Source organism: Lindgomyces ingoldianus (assembly GCF_010093535.1).
Source record: "Lindgomyces ingoldianus strain ATCC 200398 unplaced genomic scaffold BDR25scaffold_12, whole genome shotgun sequence".
Lineage (NCBI taxonomy): Eukaryota > Fungi > Ascomycota > Dothideomycetes > Pleosporales > Lindgomycetaceae > Lindgomyces > Lindgomyces ingoldianus.
The window spans coordinates 920,624-940,846 of record NW_022985173.1 but is presented as its reverse complement, the minus strand read 5'-3'; the positions used below and the strand labels follow the sequence as shown (position 1 = coordinate 940,846).

Here is a 20,223-nt window from a genome sequence, read left to right as displayed (position 1 = left end):
TATGTTAAAGCTGTGAGTGTATATACTTTCATCTCTCTATATGCTTCAATATACAAGCATATCTTCACTTTCGTCTATCCCCTCCCCTCATCCTCTACACCTTCTTCCACACCAACAATCTCCGCATAAAAGACGACTTCTGTACCATAGCGGGATCCAAAGCCTCCCGTCCCTCATCCTCACGAGGCTTGTCAGTTACGAGGTCGATAGCCTGCGGATCAGTCATTCTCGCTGCTGCCCTCTCTTCCATCTCACCGATCTTCCACGCTCGTACTAGCCACACGAATACCGCAGCACCAATATACATAAAGCCAGTGAACAGAATCGCGCCAGTATAGCTTCCGTCATCGAAGTCGACAATCTCGAGAGCGATCGCTTCGGAAACTGCACACATCAGCAATCCAGCGTAGAAACAGAATCCCTAGATGGAGGACTTACAAGTAGTGGGTAATACCAATACCATCCAAGTGATCGAAAGCGAAGACGGCAAGTCTACCAGTCCCAGAATCTCCGTCCAAACCGGCGCGACGACAGTCCAAAAAGTGCCTGCTACAGTGCCTCCAACAATAGCGAAGAAGATCAGCACTCCAAAGCTGTTAGCAAAGCTCCAAACTAGCAAGGAAAACAATCCCGCGAGGAAAGTCATAGTCCCTGCCATATTGACTCTGCCAAAAGAATCGCTGAAGTACCCTATCGGTGGTCTCCCCAGGGCCTGTCCCAGATTCAACACAGCACCAATGATCGACCCTTGCTTTGCTGTCATACCTACAGTCTTTGCATAATTCGGCAACGAGAACAACAGCACAATATACCCCAACATACTCAAAAACCCAAAACCCAGCAATCCCCAAAACTCGATCTTCTTGAACAATCGATGATCGAATGAAAGCTGGGAACTTCCAATCTGCTTGTTTCGATCCTTGACCAAGAGCGCGGCAATTGTGTTTACCACGCAAGCGGTAATTCCTAGGATTCGAAAAGCCCATGATAGACTAATGTTCTTAATCATTGCTTGCGAGGCGAGTGAATAAATAAGTCCTCCAATGCCAGACCCAGAGGCTGAGATGCCGTTGGCGAGACTACGTCGAGTGGTGAACCATTGTGGAGCAATGACGACTGAGCCAACGAAGAGGAACCCCATGCCCCAGCCAAAGCAGACACCTTGAGTCAGGAATAGGTGCCAAATTTTAGTGGCAAAGGAGGCGCCGATCAAAGATAATGTCTCGAAGAAGGCACCGATGAGAAGTGTGGTTCGGGTTCCCCAAAGTCGAGTTGTGAGAGTAGCTACGGGAGACACGACAAGGGCCTGGGAGATAGAGAGGCCGCCGACGAAAGCGTAATCGAGACGTGTCGCACCTGGGAAAATATTGTTCGCAAGATAGTGGGCGAGGAAGACGCCATATGAGCTATTAAGGCCCCAGGTGTGCCTATAAGAAATTAGGGTTCATGATAGGGTGTGAAACCTTCCCCAAAGAATAATATGAAGTGTCCACAATTGTGAGCGTCAAAGGAGAGGACAACATAATATGAAAATATCAAACTCACCCATTTATCATGAACGTGCATCCCACGCAAACCCATCCATAGCCTCCATTCGGCGGGTAATCTTCCTCTTTCTGTTCCCCAACGACTATCTCGCTCTCATCCACGCCACCATTCCTCTCCTCATCGCTGCTCTTCTCGGTTCTTGCAATACTTTGTTCCTCTTCGTCTTTCCAAATCCGATCGCTATCGCCAAAATCCTTCGATTTGGGAGATTTGAAAATATGGTGTTCCGTCATAGAATGAGAAAACGGGGATCGTCCGTCTTCAGTCCTCGCCACTTCCTTGCAATGGAAGGCTTATAGAAACACACAACTTGGATTTCACTTGAGGAAATTCTTGTGTGATGATGAGAAATTTGCAAACAGTCTCCATTTTGTTGACCTGAAGATGCCAAGGTACCGAGGTGACTCCTCGCAACGGTCTGGTTCCCCGGAAATAAAGGATTTTTTTTACGAGATGGATCGTCAATAGCGGCTGCTATTGGTCAGTTTGAAACCCATTCACGCCTTTGGCGGCACTGATGCGGTCATGGTCCCATTTGCCGGCCGGCGCTTGAATCTGCGGGGCATCTGTGGATCTGTTTTTAGCGGCCATACCCGCGGAATGCCGCATCGACCTGCCGAGTCGAGTTGGGGATGAAGATGGACTTAAACTTGGGGGTAGCGGGGAGTGATCCCCTTAGGACAGATGCTTGGGAACTATGATCACAACAATTACGGAGAGAGACATACAATCATGTGTACATAGGAGAAGAATGAGTGACTAGTGCAACCGTACAAAGTTTCATGAATCCGCAAACTCTAGTCTGGCCAATCTGTAGCCAACTGTTGCTTGGTAAGCCCACAGAACGCCAGTCACATACTTATATGTGACTAGACTCGCACTGCTCCATGAACCTGTAAATGCCTTCTATGCCCTGATACTCGAGAGGAGTATGTACGTCGTGTTCATCTGGAAAAGCCATTGTATCTTCTACATCGCTCGTGTGCAAGCTATCATAGCCAGATGGAGACGAGACCCACGGGTTTGGAAAGAGTTCAAAGTCTAATCCATCCTCAGAGTGAGTCGAATACTCGTCGAGGCTCATGACTGGAGGTGATAACATGTTCTGCCAATCGATTGGCTGTTGTCTGCCGGTGATTGGTTTCTCATAGAAAGAACATTCTGAGGGCGTCCGGCTTGGAGCAAAGGGAAACAGAAGGGCAATATCCGTCCCGACAAAAGTATCGAAATCTTCGTCCTGGTACACTACTCCACGTTGAACGCCAAGCTCGTTGCAGATTGTTTCCACGGCGCCAGCATCACAGCCAGGGAAATGAACCTTTAACGTAGAATTCTCGTAGGTAATAGGTAAGTCGCCTAAGTTAGAGAGTCGTTGCAAATCCTTGAGGACTGCAGCAAGCTCTTTAACTGCCCTTGAGAAATCTACGGAAAGAACATCTAGGAGACCTTCACGATTAAGAGAATCTTTCTCTTCTGCGAAAGAAGAAAAACCCTTGACAGCCTTCAACGGGCTAAGGGCCGTGATAGTAGGATTGATGTTGAAGCTGATATGAGATCCCGGAGTTGCCTTGGGTGCCTTATTGAGTGTGCGGTTCACTTTATTTTGCAAAGCTGAGACAGTCTTGTACCGTTTCTCACCGGTCTGCGGGTTGAGACCATCAAATTGTGCTTTTTGGCCCGAGACCATGAAAGCACGGACCGCCTGAGAAACGTTATGAATGACCTGGGCGGGAGCTGCTGGGCCATGGGAGAAGTGCCTGGCACCTCCAGAACGCCCAGAGCCCCACGTGTATCCTCCAGCGGTCCTATTGAGTGTTCCTCCAGTCAGGTTCGGTCGAAGGGTGGATGCGAAAGGAGCACGGCCGGACAGGTTGTTGACGGCGGAACCAATACGGGACTTTGGGAAAGAAGATCGGTCATACTTGAGTACAAGGCCAGAGGATCTTGGGGCAGATGTCGTGAAACGTCGGACAGTAGCGTTGATAGCACTGTGAGTACTATACCATCGGCCCTTGCTCTGCTTGAGGAAGGCGGCGGGATGGATCGGATGCCGGGGAGTATTGCGTGCAAGTATGGGCTGTAATTCGGCCTGTGTAGGTCGTATAGAAGGTGGTAATTGGCTTTGCACAAGACTTGCCGCATGTTTCCAGGCAGCCCTACCTCCGTCGTCAGTAAAGGAACTCTCACAATCCAGGCTCCAATAACTCACTTGAGCACTTTCGCGTTCTTGGCCACCAGTTTATGCAGATGGGCCACCGCGGGCGCCATGACGCAGTTTACGGTTGCCAGTACTTTCGGATACCTAGGCAGTGAGAGAGGAGAACGTGAAGTTGTGGGGTCGTGGAGAAGTCATCAGTGGGTGGCAATGTCTGCGCCACGCGGAGATTTCCGGAAGAGATGTGGCTTGGTACAGTATTCACACCCCTTGCAATCACGTGAACAGTCCCAACAGAAGCCTCAACTCATTTCAACCTCGGAAGCAATGTGGGGTCTTCAAGATTCAAACATATTTGATGTGATCATGCATCTACTTTGGTTTTTTTTATAGTTTTACAAAACGCAACATGTAGCCACTGAGCGAACAGCTTTTGTATTTACTGGGCATCCCCAAAACAAATGGCCCTCTCGATGGTGGACAAATAAGAAAGGGTGGGAATTTGGGCACGCTCCGTGAAGGTGAAAACAATGCCGCTATGCTGAGTAAAAAGTGGAGAGACCGGGAGAGTTGGGTGTGCCCTGTGGTATGAAATGCAAGACGCCACACATGCCATTTCCCCAGCCCTGATAGAAGTAATCCCCGGATTTCCAAGTTCAGGTATCTCTCGTCCGAAACAGTCGTGAACGTAAGATCCCGGGGCCATTCATCCGCTAAAGTCTATTTCATAAGGGAAATTGATGCATCCACCATCCATGCCATTCACAAACGCCCAATCAAGACTTTTATGACGAAAACACACGGTAACCCTATCAGCCGCCAGGGATTAAAGGGAATGGAATTAGGGGTAACAGTGTTTGGGGAACGAGAACAGGATAATCGATGGGAATGCCGAGCACTTCGGCGATGGTACAAGTTCGCCAGGGTATGGACTCGTAAATAGGTACACATCCAGCCAAAAAAGGGGGGAAAGACACAAGTCGAAGACGCCACTACTGCTCCAATGAACCTTTCAGTTCTTCATCGAGGAAGTCGCCGATACGTTTTCGATTTCTCAAGTTCAGAGCTCCGTTGCGCCATGCCGACCTGAGTTGTCTGAAAGCGGGTCGTTGATTCTCATCCTCGGATCTAACTAGGTCGACGTAGTGGCGAGCAACTCGCTCTCGTATTAGGCTTTGTGACGATGAAAGAGACTCTCCGTAATACTTGATTAAATTTCGAAGGCCGACGTCAGACATTTTCTGCGTAACATCCTCGAAAGCAAAATGACGGAATTCGTTGTACATTTGCGTGTTGAAGTTCCGGATGAGAAAGTGAGACCAAAATTGATAAAGGACGTCCATATCATACGGGCAGGTACCAGGAAGGGCGTTCTGGCGCTGATCAAGCGCCTTCGATCGAAGGTGGGTATACGATTCATATGTGGAGTCAAGAGGAAGAGATTCAACGGGGCCTTCCTTGCCTTTAACCCAGAAGAGACGAACCGGGTTCATAGCAGAAGCAGAGGAAGGTGAAAAAGGGCTCGAGGTTCTCCGAGGTTCATCTTGAACTTTGTCAACACTACAATCTCACGGGCATCAGCGGAAATCCTGCCAGTGAAGGCTATTGCCACGTGTGGCTTACCCCTGTGAAGGACCGGTGCCATTAACCTTGAGGCTGGAAAGCCGGGAGCTGAGCCTCTCAGCCTCGTCCGACACACCACTTCTGCTATCGATGGAACCATTTGAGAATGTACGAGTGGCAGACGGAGGCAAGGTTGGTGCAGAAGGTTGATCCTGCTTGCGAACAATGATGCTCAAGGTTTCCACTTGCTCGTCAGAGAAGGAATCAGGTTCACCAGTAACAGTCCGAGTAGATACTTCGTTTGGTTGACCGTTGGCAGTAATGGAATCGTTTAAGCCATCCACGACCTGACCATTTGGAATGCTCTCCGCTTGTGCCAGAGGAGCGTTTAAGGAACCACCTGGATGGATGCCATTTGTCCCAGGATACCCTCCGTCGCTTGGGAGCGGGATCGGACCAGTCGGGGAAACCGCGGATATTTCGGTATAACGAGGCATACCTGGGTCGAAGCCAGCGGGATGGGGAATGGGGGGGTTATGCAGTTCTTCTGGGCCATCGTTCTGTGCAGAAGAAGCTCTCTCGGACTTCGCTAGCACCCACTGTTCCCACCCCTCTCGTCTTCGAAGCCTGTCTTTCCCATCTTTACCGACACGGAATTCAATGACACTCGATTGGTAGCAGACAAACTTGATCAGCTCCATGTCCGTGGTGAGCTGCTTGATGCGATTGAACTCAGCGATTACGCTGAGAAATACGAATCCTTTTGAATCCATCTGCTTGCGAAGGAAGATATCTTTGCAAAGATTTTCAACAGAGAAATAATATTCCCTGTCTGAGGTTAGCGAAAGTTAGCGGAAAGAAGGGATATGGCATACAACTGTGTTGTGACCATAGAGACAAGGGTGTATTGGTTGACCGAGTATGGGCTGAATGGCATAGCACTCATTGGCTGCATAACAGGATAGTCGTACATTGCACCCATGTAGGTCGAAATTGGAGCGATATCTTGAGGTCCTCCGGAGTAGCCGGGAACACGACCGTATATGTTCTCGGTCGTTACCGATTGTGATCGTGGTCCGTTGCCTCGGTAATTCCGACCATGTGAGGGTGCGTTGGGGAAGAACGCAGCTTGATCAGGGTGGAAGGAGGTTGGAGATCGAGGTAATGGAAATGTTGAAGGAGACTGAAGTGGTGGAATATGGCCATTCGCGAACTGATGGCTATTCTGGTAGTTCGCTCGGCCTCCACGTGGGGCACCACGAACGCGGTCACGGAGAGAAAACGATCCATAGGGACGACGCTCAGTAGGTCCTCCCTTCGGTTGACCATTTTGGCCATCTGAGAAAGTTGACGATCGGCGTTCCGCCTCTTCTGGAGCTGAATTTGTTAGCGGCAAGGTCTACAATAGGATACAATAGAGCTGAGCGGGTTGCCCTGAGTACCTCCACTTACCATCAGTCTGAGTAGCGGAAGATATTTGGCGGTTATACGAGAACATAGCATCCTTGGTTGGCGACACCAGGTCAGCATCCTTCCTCTTGTCGCTCTGACTTAGCAATTCACCCCTCCTTCCTTTGTTTGGCCGGCTCGAAGGATATGGACGCGGAAATGTATTGTTTTGACCAGGTAATTGGGACCCTGAAGTCGGTTCGGTCATGACAGAGGCCCGCCTCGATGGCGTTTCCATGTCTGAGGAAGGCACAGCCTTCGAAAGCTTCTCCCCGGACAAGGCGGGGGACTTCGTGTCTTTCAAAGATGCAGACCCGGCACTCACCGTCCTCTTGCCCTTGACAGGAGAGGAATCCCGCCCTGTAGGTCCATCCGGCCGCCCACGCTTCAGCTGGTCACCACTAGGCATAGTAGCGGGCGTAGGGAGATCCTTTTCAGAATTCCCTCCACCGTTGGCTGTTCCATACGTGCTACCCCTCCCACCGCTTTGAGCCCCGCCACGACCCCCGCCTCTTCCGCCTCTTCTTCCTGGAGCAGTGTTGGGTAACGGTGTGTTGAATATCACATTTGGTGTGTATGGGACTGTCACCCACTCTTGCTTCCCATGCGACCGACTAGACGTGCTCGGGTTACGTTCCTTCTCACCCTTCTCACCTTTTTCTTGCGCCTTTTTCTTGTCTTCATCGATAGCACTGTCGGGGGTTGGCCAAGATTCCTGGTCACGCGCAGGTGGAAGAGGGAGGACATTTGTGACTGGTTTAACGTCCTTTTCTGAAGTCCTGCCTTTTCCGCCTTTTCTGAATTTCTCAGTATCGGCTTCCGTCTTCGTCTCTCTTCGAGCCTGGACAGTCCTATCATCTTCGCGGGCTTTCACCCTGCTCTCGCTAGGGGATCCTTTCTCTTTAACATCAGCCGAGTCGGCAGTTATGACACCTTTACTCTTTCTTGCCGCGATCCCGTTTGGACCTTGCGCTACGCCGTTTGGAGTGGCTGGGGCGGGCGTAGCCGGAACCGATTTAGGGAGTGCGGGCTTCTGTGCTGCCTTGGCTTTGGCTGCGAGGTCATCAGCCCGTTGTTTCCAAATATTGACAACTGGTACTGGAGCCTCCTGAAGAGGCTTAAATGTAGATCGATCCAAATCTTTGCCCTTGAACTTGTCTGCCGTCTTTTCTCCTGCTTCTGCGGACTTGTCAACCGAGGTTGATGCTTGTGACTTGTTCTCCCAGGTCGACTCGGATGAAGTGTTTTGAATCGATGAGACATCATCATCTTTGGCGATTGTTGAGGATGATGAAGTGCCCAGCTCTGGTGAGGAGACACTCGAGGCCGCGGATGTTTGCTGAACAATGACCTGCTTACTCGACACTGGTGCTCCATTCACTTGGGTCTCTCGTGAGATTGAGGGCTTCTGGGGTGGGAGGTCATCCGCCTCGGTATCATCAGCCCAGCTCAGGGCCGACGTCGCGGGTGCTGTCGACACTGCAAGGCTTGCATCTTTGGATGGCGTTATCGTCCCAGTGGTTGACTTGCTGGGGGCCGCTGCGGAAGCCGCGGTGGACAAGCCTTTGGCTGCTTGAGCATAGGAGAATGGAACTGGGGCGGTGGCAAGATCAGTGCCTGAACGACGGGGCGGCGGGGTTGCCATGGTGTTGGAGGTTCTGTCTCTTAGCAAAGATCAGAAGGATAAGAGGAGGGTGTTGTAAGACGCTCGTGATCCCTGGAGGGAGCACTCCCAAGAGCTGGCCAATTCAGATGCGGTTGTAGACGCGTCCGGAGAGGTGCAATGCTTGACCTCTCCGCACCGAATATTCCGAGATCCCACACAAGGCTTGGGTTGGCTGTTCGTGGTTAGCTCCGTGGAACAAGCTGTGCAGAGCTTGTCTCTCGAGGCAAAGACGGTGCAAGAGCAGCGATACCCGAAGGTGCTGATGGCTTTAAGCGTCGAGACGACAAGCTTCAGTGGGGCGACTTTTTGGGTCGAAAGACGCGGAGAAGGGGTAAGGCCACGAGCTAAGTACTGGAAAGGAAGTCAGCAGAGCGCGTCGGCAGGGCAGCAAGCATGAAGTACTAGAGAGCAGCAATGCCCGCAGCGGATGGCGGGGACGTTGGCGCGCGAGGGGGATAACAAGAGCGTGCGGAGAAGAAAATGCTGAGGCAGCGAAATTCAAGTAGAGCGTGTGTGGGGAGCAGGGCACGTGCCAGTGACAAGTAACACCCACGGAAAGCAGGCAGATGCGGTGAACGGCCCACAAGAGCGTGAATGTGCAATCGAGATGGCGTTTTGAGCTTGTCGTGGGCTCCGGGCGCAGAGGAAGCAGGTAGCACTCAGCAAACCTGGGGACGACGGCGGCGACGACGCAGGCAAAACTAACCTCCTGGACGAGTCTGGCGGGACGATGTGCGTACTTTTGATGCCGCAGGAGACGGTCGAGCGGTGGCAACGCCGACGCAGCAGCGCAGAGACGTGGTCGGTTGGGAGCGTGGGATTGGGATGTACCCGTGGGCAGAGAGGGACGGGCTCCAGGCACTCAAGTACAGGTGCAGGTGAGGGCGACGCAGCAGCGGTAGCAGCGCCCCAAACAGGCCGTCAGAGTGTCTGTCGCAGGTCCCGGGCGTGGGCGGGCGATTTTCACAGGTCGTGTGTGCGCTGCAAAGGGTGGTGTCGGAGGGGAGAGGTTGTGCTCAAGAGCGAATTTTTCAGAGAGCCTCTAGCAGACCCGAAGAAGCGCAGGCTGGCCCGCATTTCGGCTGCTTTTCACCACTAAACAAGCCCAACCCGAGGAACACGCATGATTAAATCCCCTCTCTGCCCGGCCAACCGCCCGCCCTTTGTGCTGCTGTCTTCTTTCACTGTGCACTCATTATTTTTAGTGGATGCGGCATTCACTCGGTTCTGCACGCTTTCCGGCATCACCACCGTAGTGCTGCCTCTCTGTGCCTCTGCCTACGCCACGCCATGCTCCCGTGCCCCAGCACCCGCGCCGCGATTTAAATAATGCGTGCCAGCAGTTGCAACCGACCAGGTGTTCCAGGGCAGCCGGGAATTGCTCAGCATCTGCGCATGGTCGGCCTCGAGACTCGTTAATGAGCTCTCCAACGCCGACTCGGCAGCGGCCTATCTAACCCCTGACCTCACGGAAAAACGGAATGCTCCCATTGACCTGCCGCAACCTGCCGGTTAGAGGGACGACATGTCTAACGCGCCGAAATAGCTATAAAATATACTCCGTTGCGCCTGCTGGGACCCTGCCGTCTGCTTTTCCGGCCAAGGGAGCGTTGCTCCTCCACCGACACGTCGACTTCCAGGGGGATTACTCCAGGGCCGTATCATCAGCGAATCGGCCTCTATTTCACGCTGAGCTGGCAAATGCATCACTCGCTTGGGGCAAACTTGGCCGTCATATTGAAATCTCGTCTATTGCTCTCGCCTCTGCGGCGTTTACTTCTTCTCTTCCCCTAATGAAGAGCCACGAAAAGCAAACATTTCGTTGGATGTGGATCTGATATCATGCTGTGAATCCGCGCCAGATCAAAGACCAGCAATGTGAGGACATAACCGATCTCCCTCATCGAAGATCCAATCTCGATTCCAAACTGCGCCTGCCAAACAATATGCGTTTCAACCGCACAGGGCAGGCGGGAGAAAGCGGGACCTTGATATCTCTTCAACATCCGTGTCCGCTGGGTGAAGACAAATTCTGCCACAAACAATAGGGCTACCTTTCTTCCAAATTCCAGGCGTCATCGAGCATGTCTTGTTCCCTTCTCAAACCGCATCGGCCGCGTTCAGATTCGGATTTTCAATGCTTCAAAGCATCTACTGAAATCTTGAGACGTCTCTTAGTCTATCGCACACTCTTTGCCAACCACCTCATGTTCTCTGAGTTACCCATTGCGGCATTTGTTTCAGGAAAACTCTAAGGGTTATATTCGGTCTCCAGCTGACATGACTAGTCCGTGTAACCCCCAAGGACACACCAGGTATTCGTCACTCGCCTTCCAAAAAATCCACCCGATGACGCTCCACCTGTATCACGGACAGTGCATGCAGCTTCGGAGACACTTGTGCCTTGGGCCAAGCATGCTGTTGAGCCATCAACTTAGCCACACCCGAAACTGGAAGGCATTTCTTCCAGGATCCGATCCGGGCCACTCATGCCCGGCACAATCACCACGCATGCCGCACGATGCTCGTCCCGGTCCGACCCTGTCTCAGCCACATGCCAAAAATATGCCCACCCATATCGATCATCCAGTATATAACTCTTGGGACTGGCATCCCGAGCACGCGGCGTCATGTTCAGAGAATGTGTGTATTCTCAGCTTGGTAACGTGTCCACCCCGTCCCCTCATCTTCTTACCTCTGGTCGCCTCGATTTAGCCAAGATTGCAATATAGAAAATCGATACAGTTTCTGCGCGCTACGTACGCTTTCATTTCCAAGCATCTTTTTGGGATCGAGCTGTTACCCTAGATTTCTTCATTTTCGCGTCTCAAAAGTTTACGGACCTCGGAAGCTGTTGACCCCTTCTAAACTGAGAAATATCCCCACTAAATATAACATTCTCATTTCTTCCCTCCACGTGCTGGTTGCTCTAGAGGCGGGCACTTGACTTCTTGGTCCCCCAGAAAGAAGAGCCTGCATTCCGAGTACTCACCTGTGATAGGGTATATTAAACCGGCATTATGCCCGGCGGATACTCTATTTCTCTCCCGGAGCCAGATCGCGACCCTCCACTTCCCAGGATTAAATAGAATCCTCCCGCAACATTCGATAGAGGCAAATCCGTCTAGAGATTGCGGGCATTTGTCGTCGACTTACACCAATGAGCTGGGCTTCCTACTCATATTTTGTCTCCTCTTTTCGTCATTTGAGCAGCATTTTACTAAACACTAATATTTAACAATGTAAATAATATAGTATCTCCGGGTCCTGGGTATAAATGATGACGGCTTCGAGCTATTTTTGTATTTTGGCTGGAACATTGCGGATTCGTAATCGCCTGAAGACATGTGGTTGAGAAAATGCACTGAGGGGTCGTTCCCCATGGGGAGAGCAGAACACGAGTGGATGTGCAGATACACAGATTCTTTACAAAATTTACGTACAAGGTTCTTCATAAATTTGACTAAATTTTGGGAACTGCGTTTACCCTTCGTGAAAGGAAGGTATTATGAATGGGAGGTAAATGCTTGAGGGTAGCAATCGACATTCACGTCTCGCTCTTCATTGCCCATGACCCTCTTCGTGTCCCTTCTCTTGCGCAGCAAGTTATTCGGACACAAACATCTGTAGGGACAACGTGCTGCTTCTCTCATTAACCTTAATGCCATTGACAGGGTTGGTCTATATAAGCTCCGTCATAGTCCTCAATACCTACTGTCCCTTATTCATACTCGATGCCTTCACAAAGATCCATTTTCATCACCCACTGCTTCGAGCAAGAACACAATGCCAACTTACCACAGGGCATCGACAAGACATCGAAAGCGGACCAGGACTAGCTATCGTTTCCCAAGCCCCATTAAAGGAAACTGCCATTTTCAATAAAGGCTTATAATTCTCTCATTGTGGATCGTGTAAAATTTCCATCTCACAATCTTCCCACCAAAGGAAACGTTCTTGCTCCATTTTCAGTAGTTTCTCTCGTGTACTCTCCGACCTGCTAGCTTTCCAATTCTACCATCACACTCACGAGACAATGCAATTTCTTCGGATGAGATCATCGCTCGGGTAACTTGTCCAGAATTGAATCAAACTTGCAGCTGCCTACTGCTGTAACGCCCGCCATGGTTCCGGAATCTACTACTCCATCATCCACCACATCAGCTATCGCGAGTTAGTTCTAACCCTGGAATTCAGCGCATGTGATGAGGGCTGGATGCCAACTAAAAGACATACTCAGACTGAAGCTAGATAGTATGGAGCAGAAACCCTATTCCACAGTGTGAGCCAGTTTGAACTGCAGGTCAAGCTATTCAAAAACGGACCAAGTCGAAGCAGTTAAAAGCAAGTACATGCATATACATGACTCAAATTCCAAAGAAAATTCGACTTCAGGTCTACATCATACTTCCATTGATAAATCTTCAGAGAAGCCCAAATAGACTTGCTATGCCTTTTGTACCCCCCACCAAGCGGACCTACACTTTTGAAAACCCTGGCTCCGTGTTCGAGCAAAACGAGACCCTTTTCTAAAGAAGTGAGTTAGTTTGCGAGTCCAGTATTGAGGGAATCTGATCTAGATATCCCGCATTATGACATTTCACATGGAACAGGAAGGCTCATGTAAAGAACTCATCAATACCCGCATTACCTATGCCAAGCATGAAACCCAAAAAATTATAATCTCCATCCTATACTAGTTAGTTGCTAGCGGGAGTTCGTCAAGAAGCTAATATCCCATACAGGCTTAGCAGAGATACGGAAGGGATAGAGGAGAAGTAAAACTACATAATTAAAAGGAAACGTATAAGTAGAAGATTACTATACTCCAGAGCAGACCGTAGTCACAAGGCTACTAGAAAACATTCTGAGGAGTAAGACGTGAGGAGACTCTCCGAGCGGCTTATCCTCAAGATAGAAATCTAGAAGATAATTCTGATCCACTAGTAGACTCTGAACAAAGATATTCTCCCACCATCACTTGCAAATCCACTCCCTCTTATCCCCCTACCCTCCCTCAAGAGGACTCAAACCTCTAGCTCAAGTCCAAAGCCACTTCCTGCACTTCTTCGCGCCACAAAGACACGGAATAGCGTCGTCTCCAGGCTCATCCATCTCCTCTCCCTCATCTTTGTCAAGGTAGTCGAAAGTCAGTTCCTCGCCTTTCTCGATATCGCGACACGCGAAGAATGCAAGATCATACACCTTCGGGTCATGCTTGTTATAGCTCACGGTGTACTGCCGGCAATTCGGCTCACAAGAGTGATTCATGAACTTTGTAGGACCACCCATATACTCGCCATCCACAACGTAGATATCTTCGTCTTCGAGACCTTCCGATTCCTTAAACTTGTCCAAAGAATAGAGATATGAAGCTTTATCTTTCGAGGATGTGGCCTCTTCGCGACGGGTTGCTTCGGCATCCGTGATGATCTCTCCACGATATGTATCGATGAACTGACCTTCGTAGAGTTTCTGACGACAACGAAGACCCCAGCCCCGGCTGCTGGCGGTCTTGAAGATCTCAAGTTCGACAGTGCGGCCGAATTGCACGTTCTTGTTGCGGCAGTTGGGTCCGCATTTGCAATTATCGTTGCACTCGTAGATCGGACGGCGAGAGTTAAGGTAGAAGGGAACGAGACAGCCAGCACGCTGTCTCTTTGCTCCTTCGGCGTAATAAGGGAACCGCTTGGGCAGTGACAAGAGTTCGTCGGTCGTAGCTTCATAGCCCCCTTTGATCCTCGTATAAAGCTCCTTTTGCTCATCATCCATGCGAGCTTCGTCGACGGCGGCATACTCCAGGCAACGACACTTCTTCGTGTACTCGCAGCCAATGCCACGGCCCATATGTGGTGAACATTTATCACATCCTTCCTGAGCTTCCGGGGACACTCTGAACACACCATCACAGAGCACGTGCTCGGGGATGTAGCGGAACCTGAGGGAAGGGGTCGAAGAGTCAATTGTGTTCACGAGGAAGATCTTCTTCCCTATGACCCTGTCGAGCCGACGGTGATATGCCGCCCGAATAAGGGTTTCCGCTATCGTTGTCTTAGCCCGTCGAGCGGCGTGTGCCATCTCTGGAGTGGGTACATTCTGGATGTTAATTTCAGGAATATCTGGTCCAGATGCCTAGAATTGTCTTAGTAGTACAAGGGGCGCGCTGAGCTCTTTTACTTACAATGTTGGCCACGATGAAACCATTCTTCGAATCCAACACGCCATTGTATACATCAATCGATGGTGAAGGCGACGATGCAGTGACGTTGCTTCGTCCTGGTATTGCAAGAGACGCCGACCAGACTGAAGGAGAGCGTTCCGTGGATGGTGTTCTGCTGGACGAATTGAATCGGCGGTCAATAGGCGAGGGTCTTAGCTCCAACTCAGTATCGGAATCCGGTGTCTTTCGTTTCTTGGACAGGAGAGCAAGTGCAGGCATTAGAAGCCTGGGGTATAATTAGTAATACATTTAAAAGATATAAAGTTAAGGAATTCCTTTACCTAGCCTTGTTATCAAGATAGTCTTGCACAAATTCTAGGCAACGTCCCAGCTCCCCCACGCTATGCCATGAAAGGGGCGGGGTTTGTGTTGACGAGCCTGTCTTCCAGCACACCAAAAATTGTTCTTCCTAGATCAGAAATATCAGATTAGTTAAGCGCTTCCCATAAAGCCAAGGGAAAGCTACTAACCTCGTTCCTATTCCGATGACATACAATTGAGTGGACCTGAAAAAGAGAACTTATTAGCGACGCGTCAATAATCGTAGAACTGTGTGACTTACTTGGTCCACCAACACGCGACGTCCTCGCCCAATTGTCGGAATGACAACCATCGCCGGCATCGAGCTTGCACGTCATGTTAGCACACTCTATGAAGCCTATTAATTGTTGCTAATGCTCTTCTAACATAAATGCGATGTTTTGTAACCGGCTCTAGTAGAGCTGCAACCAGGTAACTTACGCGTTAATAAGCTACTACTAACTATAAAAATATTAGCAATAGAGTTAGAATAGTAATTCTAACAAATATACCTACTTTTTTGCTCTTATGTAGGCGTGGATTGCGTAGCTACTAGGTTAGAGTTTAGCAGAAGCTGCTACAGTCTAGTAGCTCAACTATTAGCGTGAAACCTGCTTAATAAGCGATACCTATCACGTGCAACAAGCCGCTTAACAAGCACCTGTTATAGTAACTATAGCTACTGAACCTTCATAGAAATAAACTCCTATTAAGAGTTAGTAGGCTTAAACTAGAAAACTACTTTCTAAGCATTTTACTTCTATTTATTAGCACTAGAGTTTGTGCAATCGCTCGAAAATGTTCTCAAAGGGGTGTGGTCTGTGCTAACGCAAACTGTTGTTAAAGAACGCATGTTTCGTTGCTATAATTATCTCGTTCGTATCGTGTGAACGTTTCGTCGTCCTTGGTGTGATAGTAGATGCTTGAGTAAATTCCCTCGCAATATGAACAGGTACTAACTTAAAAGAGTCCGACTCTTAGTATTAAATACATAATACATAATACATCCTTTCATCACTTTACTTTGTATCACATTCTAATAAAGCTGGGAGGAGTTCTTAGCGTTTTTTACTTATTCGATTCTACGGAAATCGTCTGAACAAGGCGATCTAAACACCTCCTCGTTGCTAGCTTTAAGGCCTGTGCAGATTAAGCAGATTGCCTATCTTTTAAGTTCTACAAATATCTAAACACCCTAGAAATGTATCTTTCTGTTCATTCCCTCCATGACTGCCGATAATTGCAATGCCTAAGTGTCCTCTTACAGTTCCACGGCGTGCCCTTATCGATAACTCTAAATTTAACCTTATTTTCTCGCCTCATCTCAAGAAAAGTTTCCAAGCCACTACTCAAATCACCGACTCTCTCCACATGACCTTCCGCGTCTCCTCTTCCACACAATCGCATATCATGGCATCCGATTCACAGAACAGCCCCTTCATTAAACATCTCGCATCAAGCGGCATGCCCATGCCCGTGCCCGCCTCTCGACCCGAAGCACTAATTCTCTGGCAGACAAAACGACGCGCGACAACGCTCTTGATTCTCTACGCACGTATCTTAGTGGACGGTCCCAGATAGAAGAACTTGATTTGTTGAAGCTATGGAAGGGCTTATTCTACTGTACGAGCCCCACCAGATCTTCATTAGTGTTATCGAAGTCGGAGCATAAACGCTGATATTGAGCTGCAGGCATGTGGATGCAGGACAAGCCGGTCCACCAACAACGTCTCGCGCGCGACCTAGCCTCCCTAATCGAAGTCTTACAAGCGGGTGTGGTGTTACCGTTTGTAGAATGTTTCTGGAAAACGATGGCGAGGGAGTGGGGTGGGATTGATGCTTTACGGTCAGTGTGCTTCTCACTACATGCTCAACTTTACCCTATTTTGTTGAATTAAGACTAAATCCTGGGGTTATAGGATGGACAAATACCTATACCTAATCAGACAATACCTCAACGCTTCGTTCCGATACCTCTCGCGCGATCGATGGTCGAATATCGATGGTATTACGCGGGTGGTTCAGATACTAGAGAATATACCACTACATCCTACGGATATGAAGATTCCCAATGGGCTGAGGTACCATATATTTGATATTTATGTGGATGAATTGGAGAAGGTGGGTGGTGAGAAAATGGAAGAGGTGCCTAGAGAGAAACTGCTGGAGCCAGTGAGGAGGATTCAGAAGGAGAGCAAGGTTAAGAGTGTTAGGAACGCAGCGAAGGAGGTGCTTGATGATGAGAGATTGAAGGCTTGGAGGGGGGAGGGTGTAGGTGGAGATAGAGATGAGGAGATGGGTGAGCACGGGGATGAGGATGAGGAGTGGGGCGGCATTGAGGACTAGAAGATCTGTACCCGGTGTATCATTTGGCAAGGCGTTTGGAAAGAAGTGTTTGGCTTGGGACCTAAAATTTCTGATACCTGGTCCAGTGAGAACCGTTTGAATCTATCATCCTTGACTTATATTTGAACCGTACATCTGCGTGATCCTTCCTACTTATTCTGCCAAATACTCCCTATCTCACGGCCATGGTGGATCCTCGCACCTCCGAAAGCATGCCACAAACTTCGCCCCTCCATTCCGTTCCACCTTCTTCCCTTCCTCAGTCTCTGTGCGCATGATCTTCACACACTCGTCCGCATCCTGCTCTTCCTGCCCAACCCTCTCAAAGCTCGGATGGCGCTCAAAATGCTCCACCATCCACTGATGCAGGTCTTCCACATCCGTAATAGTGTACACAGCCCCTCCAGGCCGTAGCACATATGCATACTCAGAATTCAGAGTGTAGGAGACGATGCGGGCTTTGTGCTTCCGTTGTTTAAAGTGCGGGTCTGGAAAACAGAGGAAGATTTTGCTGAGCTGGGATTTTGTAAAGAAGTTGGGAAGGAATTTCATGGTGTTTGCGCGGAGGCAGGCGACATTCTGGTAGGAGTAGTTGGATGAGGCGTTCTGGGCACGGAGGGCCCGGATCTTTTCTTGGACGTACTCAGTCACTGAGGTGCGGATTTCCATGCCTAGTTTTAAAGTTAGGATGGTTGATGCGAAAGACGGCTCAAGACGAGAGAGTGGAATCTTTGGAGAGAAAGCAGAATATCATACCCAAGATCAGGGTGTCAGGTAGTTTCGGCGCCAGAGCAAAGAGTAGTCCACCAAACCCACAGCCAATATCTGCAATCTCCACCGGCTTCGTGATCGCCTTCGCGGGCATGTCCTTGGTTAAGTCATGTGACTCATGCGCGGTGTTCTCTATCTCTTGTGCGACTGTGTGTGCAGGATAGTAAGATGACCAGTCCATCTCTGCCGGGCTCTTCGGGCTGCCTCTTATCAGTACACGGTTTTTAACTTCGTGGAAAATTGTCTCACTAGGTCAAGGAATGGTCTGAAAAGGGATTGGCATGCGCCCGCTGCCGGTAGAATTTCTTCTTCGGCAGCGCTGCATTTTGCTCGGTATTGAGACTTTTCTTGTACTCCTGGCGTTTCAGGCGCTTATTCGGTTCGCCGGGCATCGTGCCTGATCCGTGGTAGTGGTTACAAGATCGATGGTGTTGCTAGCAAGAGATAAATTCGGCACGGCGAAGCGAAGAGGTGCAGTCAAGCTTTGCGCTAGACCCATAAGCAGCCCATCACACGATGCGAAATTTGTGGAGGATCGGGGATTAGCTATCGTCAATTCCATGACGATGACTATGTCGAATGACGTAACCAGGAACATCAGAACATTCAAAAGTAATTCTAGACACTACAGAACCCAAATGCCAGATCAGCCGTCATCGCGCACTGCGAGGCCGCCTCCAAAATTGTCATGAAACCCATAAAGTCTGTACAATGGAAAACCCAACTTGAAAAGATGACCACTCATGACCAAAATGCTGTCCCATATACCGGCCATCATATACATGCACGTTCCCCATCGTAAATCGTAATTATCGGAATTCCATTGCGCCTTGACACCCGTGATCTTGGACGTGCTCGAGCTTGAGCTGCTGATACCTGGGCATCGTTAGCATACACCTGACAGAAATGCAAACAACACCAACTCACTTCTCGCTCTTCGCGTGGAAGTAGATGCCCTCAATACTCCCAGAGACCTGATTAAAGCAGATATAATAAAACCCTTCAAAACTTGCGCCATTAATCGTCTTCACCCGATGGTCTGGGACGAGGAAGTATTCCTTCCACCGCATAAAAATATGCTCTTTCTGCATCCAGTCTTTCGTTGAAAGATCTTGGCGATTCGAGAACTTCTGCTTGTGTGCAGGGAGCCGGGCCCAATGCTGCCGATCGACCTTCTCGTTAGAGCCCCATTCAGGGTGTTGGGTGATGAATGAGTACTTGTTACCAATGATTTCGCCTTCGAAGTATGTAGTGAGACTAGGGTGGTCTTCTGTTAGGCCTGGGGAAGCGTTAGTTATGCGCTGGTACTGTTTCGGTAGGGGTCGCAGGCACCTTTGATGCGCAAGTACCCACACAGGAACGATTCCCGCATATCTACATGTTTTATTTCGACTTCTACTTCGTATTTCTGGTGGTCTGACGTTTGATTGCCTTTAAATCGGCTTCCGTGGCGGAGAAGCGAAGAGGACGAGTTGGGCAGGAACTGCGCACCGCCATCAGTAAATACGGTGACTTGGATGACCGCGGCGCATTGCGAGCAGTGATACTGACCCTGTAGCTTGGAAATGGTGATGTCAAGAGCGATGGTTGAGACCAGGAGACGGGTACAGATGCCGACGCTGAGAGCGGCGAGACCTGGGCATTCCGCTGCTCGTCTGCGCCCTCGTCTGTCGCACTCACCGGTGTGGGAATGTCGCGGATTGGGCCGTCTACCTCTGCATCGGGGCCTTTGTTATGCGATTCTTCATCCTGGGGTTGCGCGTCGGAGATGTCTCGGTCGGCGGGTGGAGGAGTGGGCTGTTGCATCGGGGGGGTGTATGAGGTATTGACATCATTCTGAGTGTGAAGGGGTCGCTCGACATTCATATCGAGCGCGGTGTGGATGCGGGATTCTTCTGGCGGACATGTCGTGCGGCCAGCCAGGTGACTCTCGTGCTCTGATGGCGGCGACAGCATCGCATCATCAGGAGTGGGCATAGTCCAGATTAGAAGGAATTCAGAAGTCACGACCAAACGAGAATTGAGCAGGCATGAGATGGAGGACAGACACTAGAGAAGATATAGGAAGACTCGGGGCTTAGTTGGACGAGTGCAGAGCGATGATGTCCATTGTGTGGACTTGAGACTCGAGAGTGAAGGGTTTGGCCTGCGAGGCTTGCAGCTTACGCGGGGAAGGAACGCTAGCCTCACGTGGACCAGCGAGGC

At 49.9% G+C, this 20,223-nt stretch overlaps 8 protein-coding genes across 8 annotated transcripts; 3 read left to right on the top strand and 5 right to left on the bottom strand.

Annotated features, from left to right (window-relative positions):
- Positions 1 to 22: 22 nt before the first annotated feature.
- On the bottom strand, positions 23 to 1,932 carry BDR25DRAFT_259688 (MFS general substrate transporter). The gene is made up of 3 exons (XM_033686602.1): positions 1,546 to 1,932; positions 439 to 1,427; positions 23 to 384 (listed from the first exon to the last, which is right to left on the bottom strand). The coding sequence occupies exons 1-3, from the start codon at positions 1,779 to 1,781 to the stop codon at positions 95 to 97; spliced, it is 1,515 nt and encodes a 504-aa protein (XP_033549040.1). The 5' UTR covers positions 1,782 to 1,932; the 3' UTR covers positions 23 to 94.
- Positions 1,933 to 2,243: 311 nt separating this feature from the next.
- BDR25DRAFT_302952 (uncharacterized protein) lies at positions 2,244 to 3,883 on the bottom strand. Its single transcript, XM_033689911.1, has 2 exons — positions 3,758 to 3,883; positions 2,244 to 3,704 (listed from the first exon to the last, which is right to left on the bottom strand). Exons 1-2 carry the CDS (start codon positions 3,814 to 3,816, stop codon positions 2,408 to 2,410), a joined length of 1,356 nt encoding a protein of 451 aa, XP_033549039.1. The 5' UTR covers positions 3,817 to 3,883; the 3' UTR covers positions 2,244 to 2,407.
- A 30-nt stretch (positions 3,884 to 3,913) lies between these two features.
- On the top strand, positions 3,914 to 4,646 carry BDR25DRAFT_353907 (uncharacterized protein; the record flags this gene model as incomplete). Its single annotated transcript, XM_033695230.1, has 4 exons — positions 3,914 to 3,955; positions 3,992 to 4,063; positions 4,119 to 4,279; positions 4,328 to 4,646. 4 exons carry the CDS (start codon positions 3,914 to 3,916, stop codon positions 4,644 to 4,646), a joined length of 594 nt encoding a protein of 197 aa, XP_033549038.1.
- BDR25DRAFT_19161 (uncharacterized protein) lies at positions 4,553 to 8,558 on the bottom strand. Its single transcript, XM_033684288.1, has 4 exons — positions 6,719 to 8,558; positions 6,142 to 6,643; positions 5,327 to 6,094; positions 4,553 to 5,263 (listed from the first exon to the last, which is right to left on the bottom strand). Exons 1-4 carry the CDS (start codon positions 8,358 to 8,360, stop codon positions 4,696 to 4,698), a joined length of 3,480 nt encoding a protein of 1,159 aa, XP_033549037.1. The 5' UTR covers positions 8,361 to 8,558; the 3' UTR covers positions 4,553 to 4,695.
- A 946-nt stretch (positions 8,559 to 9,504) lies between these two features.
- On the top strand, positions 9,505 to 12,276 carry BDR25DRAFT_353905 (uncharacterized protein; the record flags this gene model as incomplete). The annotated part of the gene is made up of 14 exons (XM_033695229.1): positions 9,505 to 9,636; positions 9,689 to 9,738; positions 9,792 to 9,892; positions 9,990 to 10,209; positions 10,244 to 10,259; positions 10,291 to 10,400; positions 10,430 to 10,499; positions 10,560 to 11,047; positions 11,097 to 11,234; positions 11,315 to 11,581; positions 11,676 to 11,731; positions 11,773 to 11,873; positions 11,919 to 11,965; positions 12,012 to 12,276. The coding sequence occupies 14 exons, from the start codon at positions 9,505 to 9,507 to the stop codon at positions 12,274 to 12,276; spliced, it is 2,061 nt and encodes a 686-aa protein (XP_033549036.1).
- Positions 12,277 to 13,351: 1,075 nt separating this feature from the next.
- BDR25DRAFT_342178 (SET domain-containing protein) lies at positions 13,352 to 15,448 on the bottom strand. Its single transcript, XM_033693692.1, has 7 exons — positions 15,418 to 15,448; positions 15,343 to 15,363; positions 15,164 to 15,227; positions 15,072 to 15,107; positions 14,883 to 15,010; positions 14,563 to 14,827; positions 13,352 to 14,513 (listed from the first exon to the last, which is right to left on the bottom strand). Exons 3-7 carry the CDS (start codon positions 15,221 to 15,223, stop codon positions 13,422 to 13,424), a joined length of 1,581 nt encoding a protein of 526 aa, XP_033549035.1. The 5' UTR covers positions 15,224 to 15,227; positions 15,343 to 15,363; positions 15,418 to 15,448; the 3' UTR covers positions 13,352 to 13,421.
- Positions 15,449 to 16,311: 863 nt separating this feature from the next.
- Positions 16,312 to 17,247, top strand: BDR25DRAFT_324655 (uncharacterized protein; the record flags this gene model as incomplete). The annotated part of the gene is made up of 4 exons (XM_033692170.1): positions 16,312 to 16,363; positions 16,417 to 16,524; positions 16,594 to 16,747; positions 16,821 to 17,247. The coding sequence occupies 4 exons, from the start codon at positions 16,312 to 16,314 to the stop codon at positions 17,245 to 17,247; spliced, it is 741 nt and encodes a 246-aa protein (XP_033549034.1).
- Positions 17,248 to 17,408: 161 nt separating this feature from the next.
- BDR25DRAFT_393094 (uncharacterized protein) lies at positions 17,409 to 20,149 on the bottom strand. Its single transcript, XM_033698239.1, has 8 exons — positions 19,570 to 20,149; positions 19,351 to 19,501; positions 18,946 to 19,297; positions 18,683 to 18,887; positions 18,476 to 18,643; positions 18,268 to 18,452; positions 18,004 to 18,218; positions 17,409 to 17,918 (listed from the first exon to the last, which is right to left on the bottom strand). Exons 1-8 carry the CDS (start codon positions 19,993 to 19,995, stop codon positions 17,425 to 17,427), a joined length of 2,196 nt encoding a protein of 731 aa, XP_033549033.1. The 5' UTR covers positions 19,996 to 20,149; the 3' UTR covers positions 17,409 to 17,424.
- Between the last annotated feature and the right edge of the window lie 74 nt (positions 20,150 to 20,223).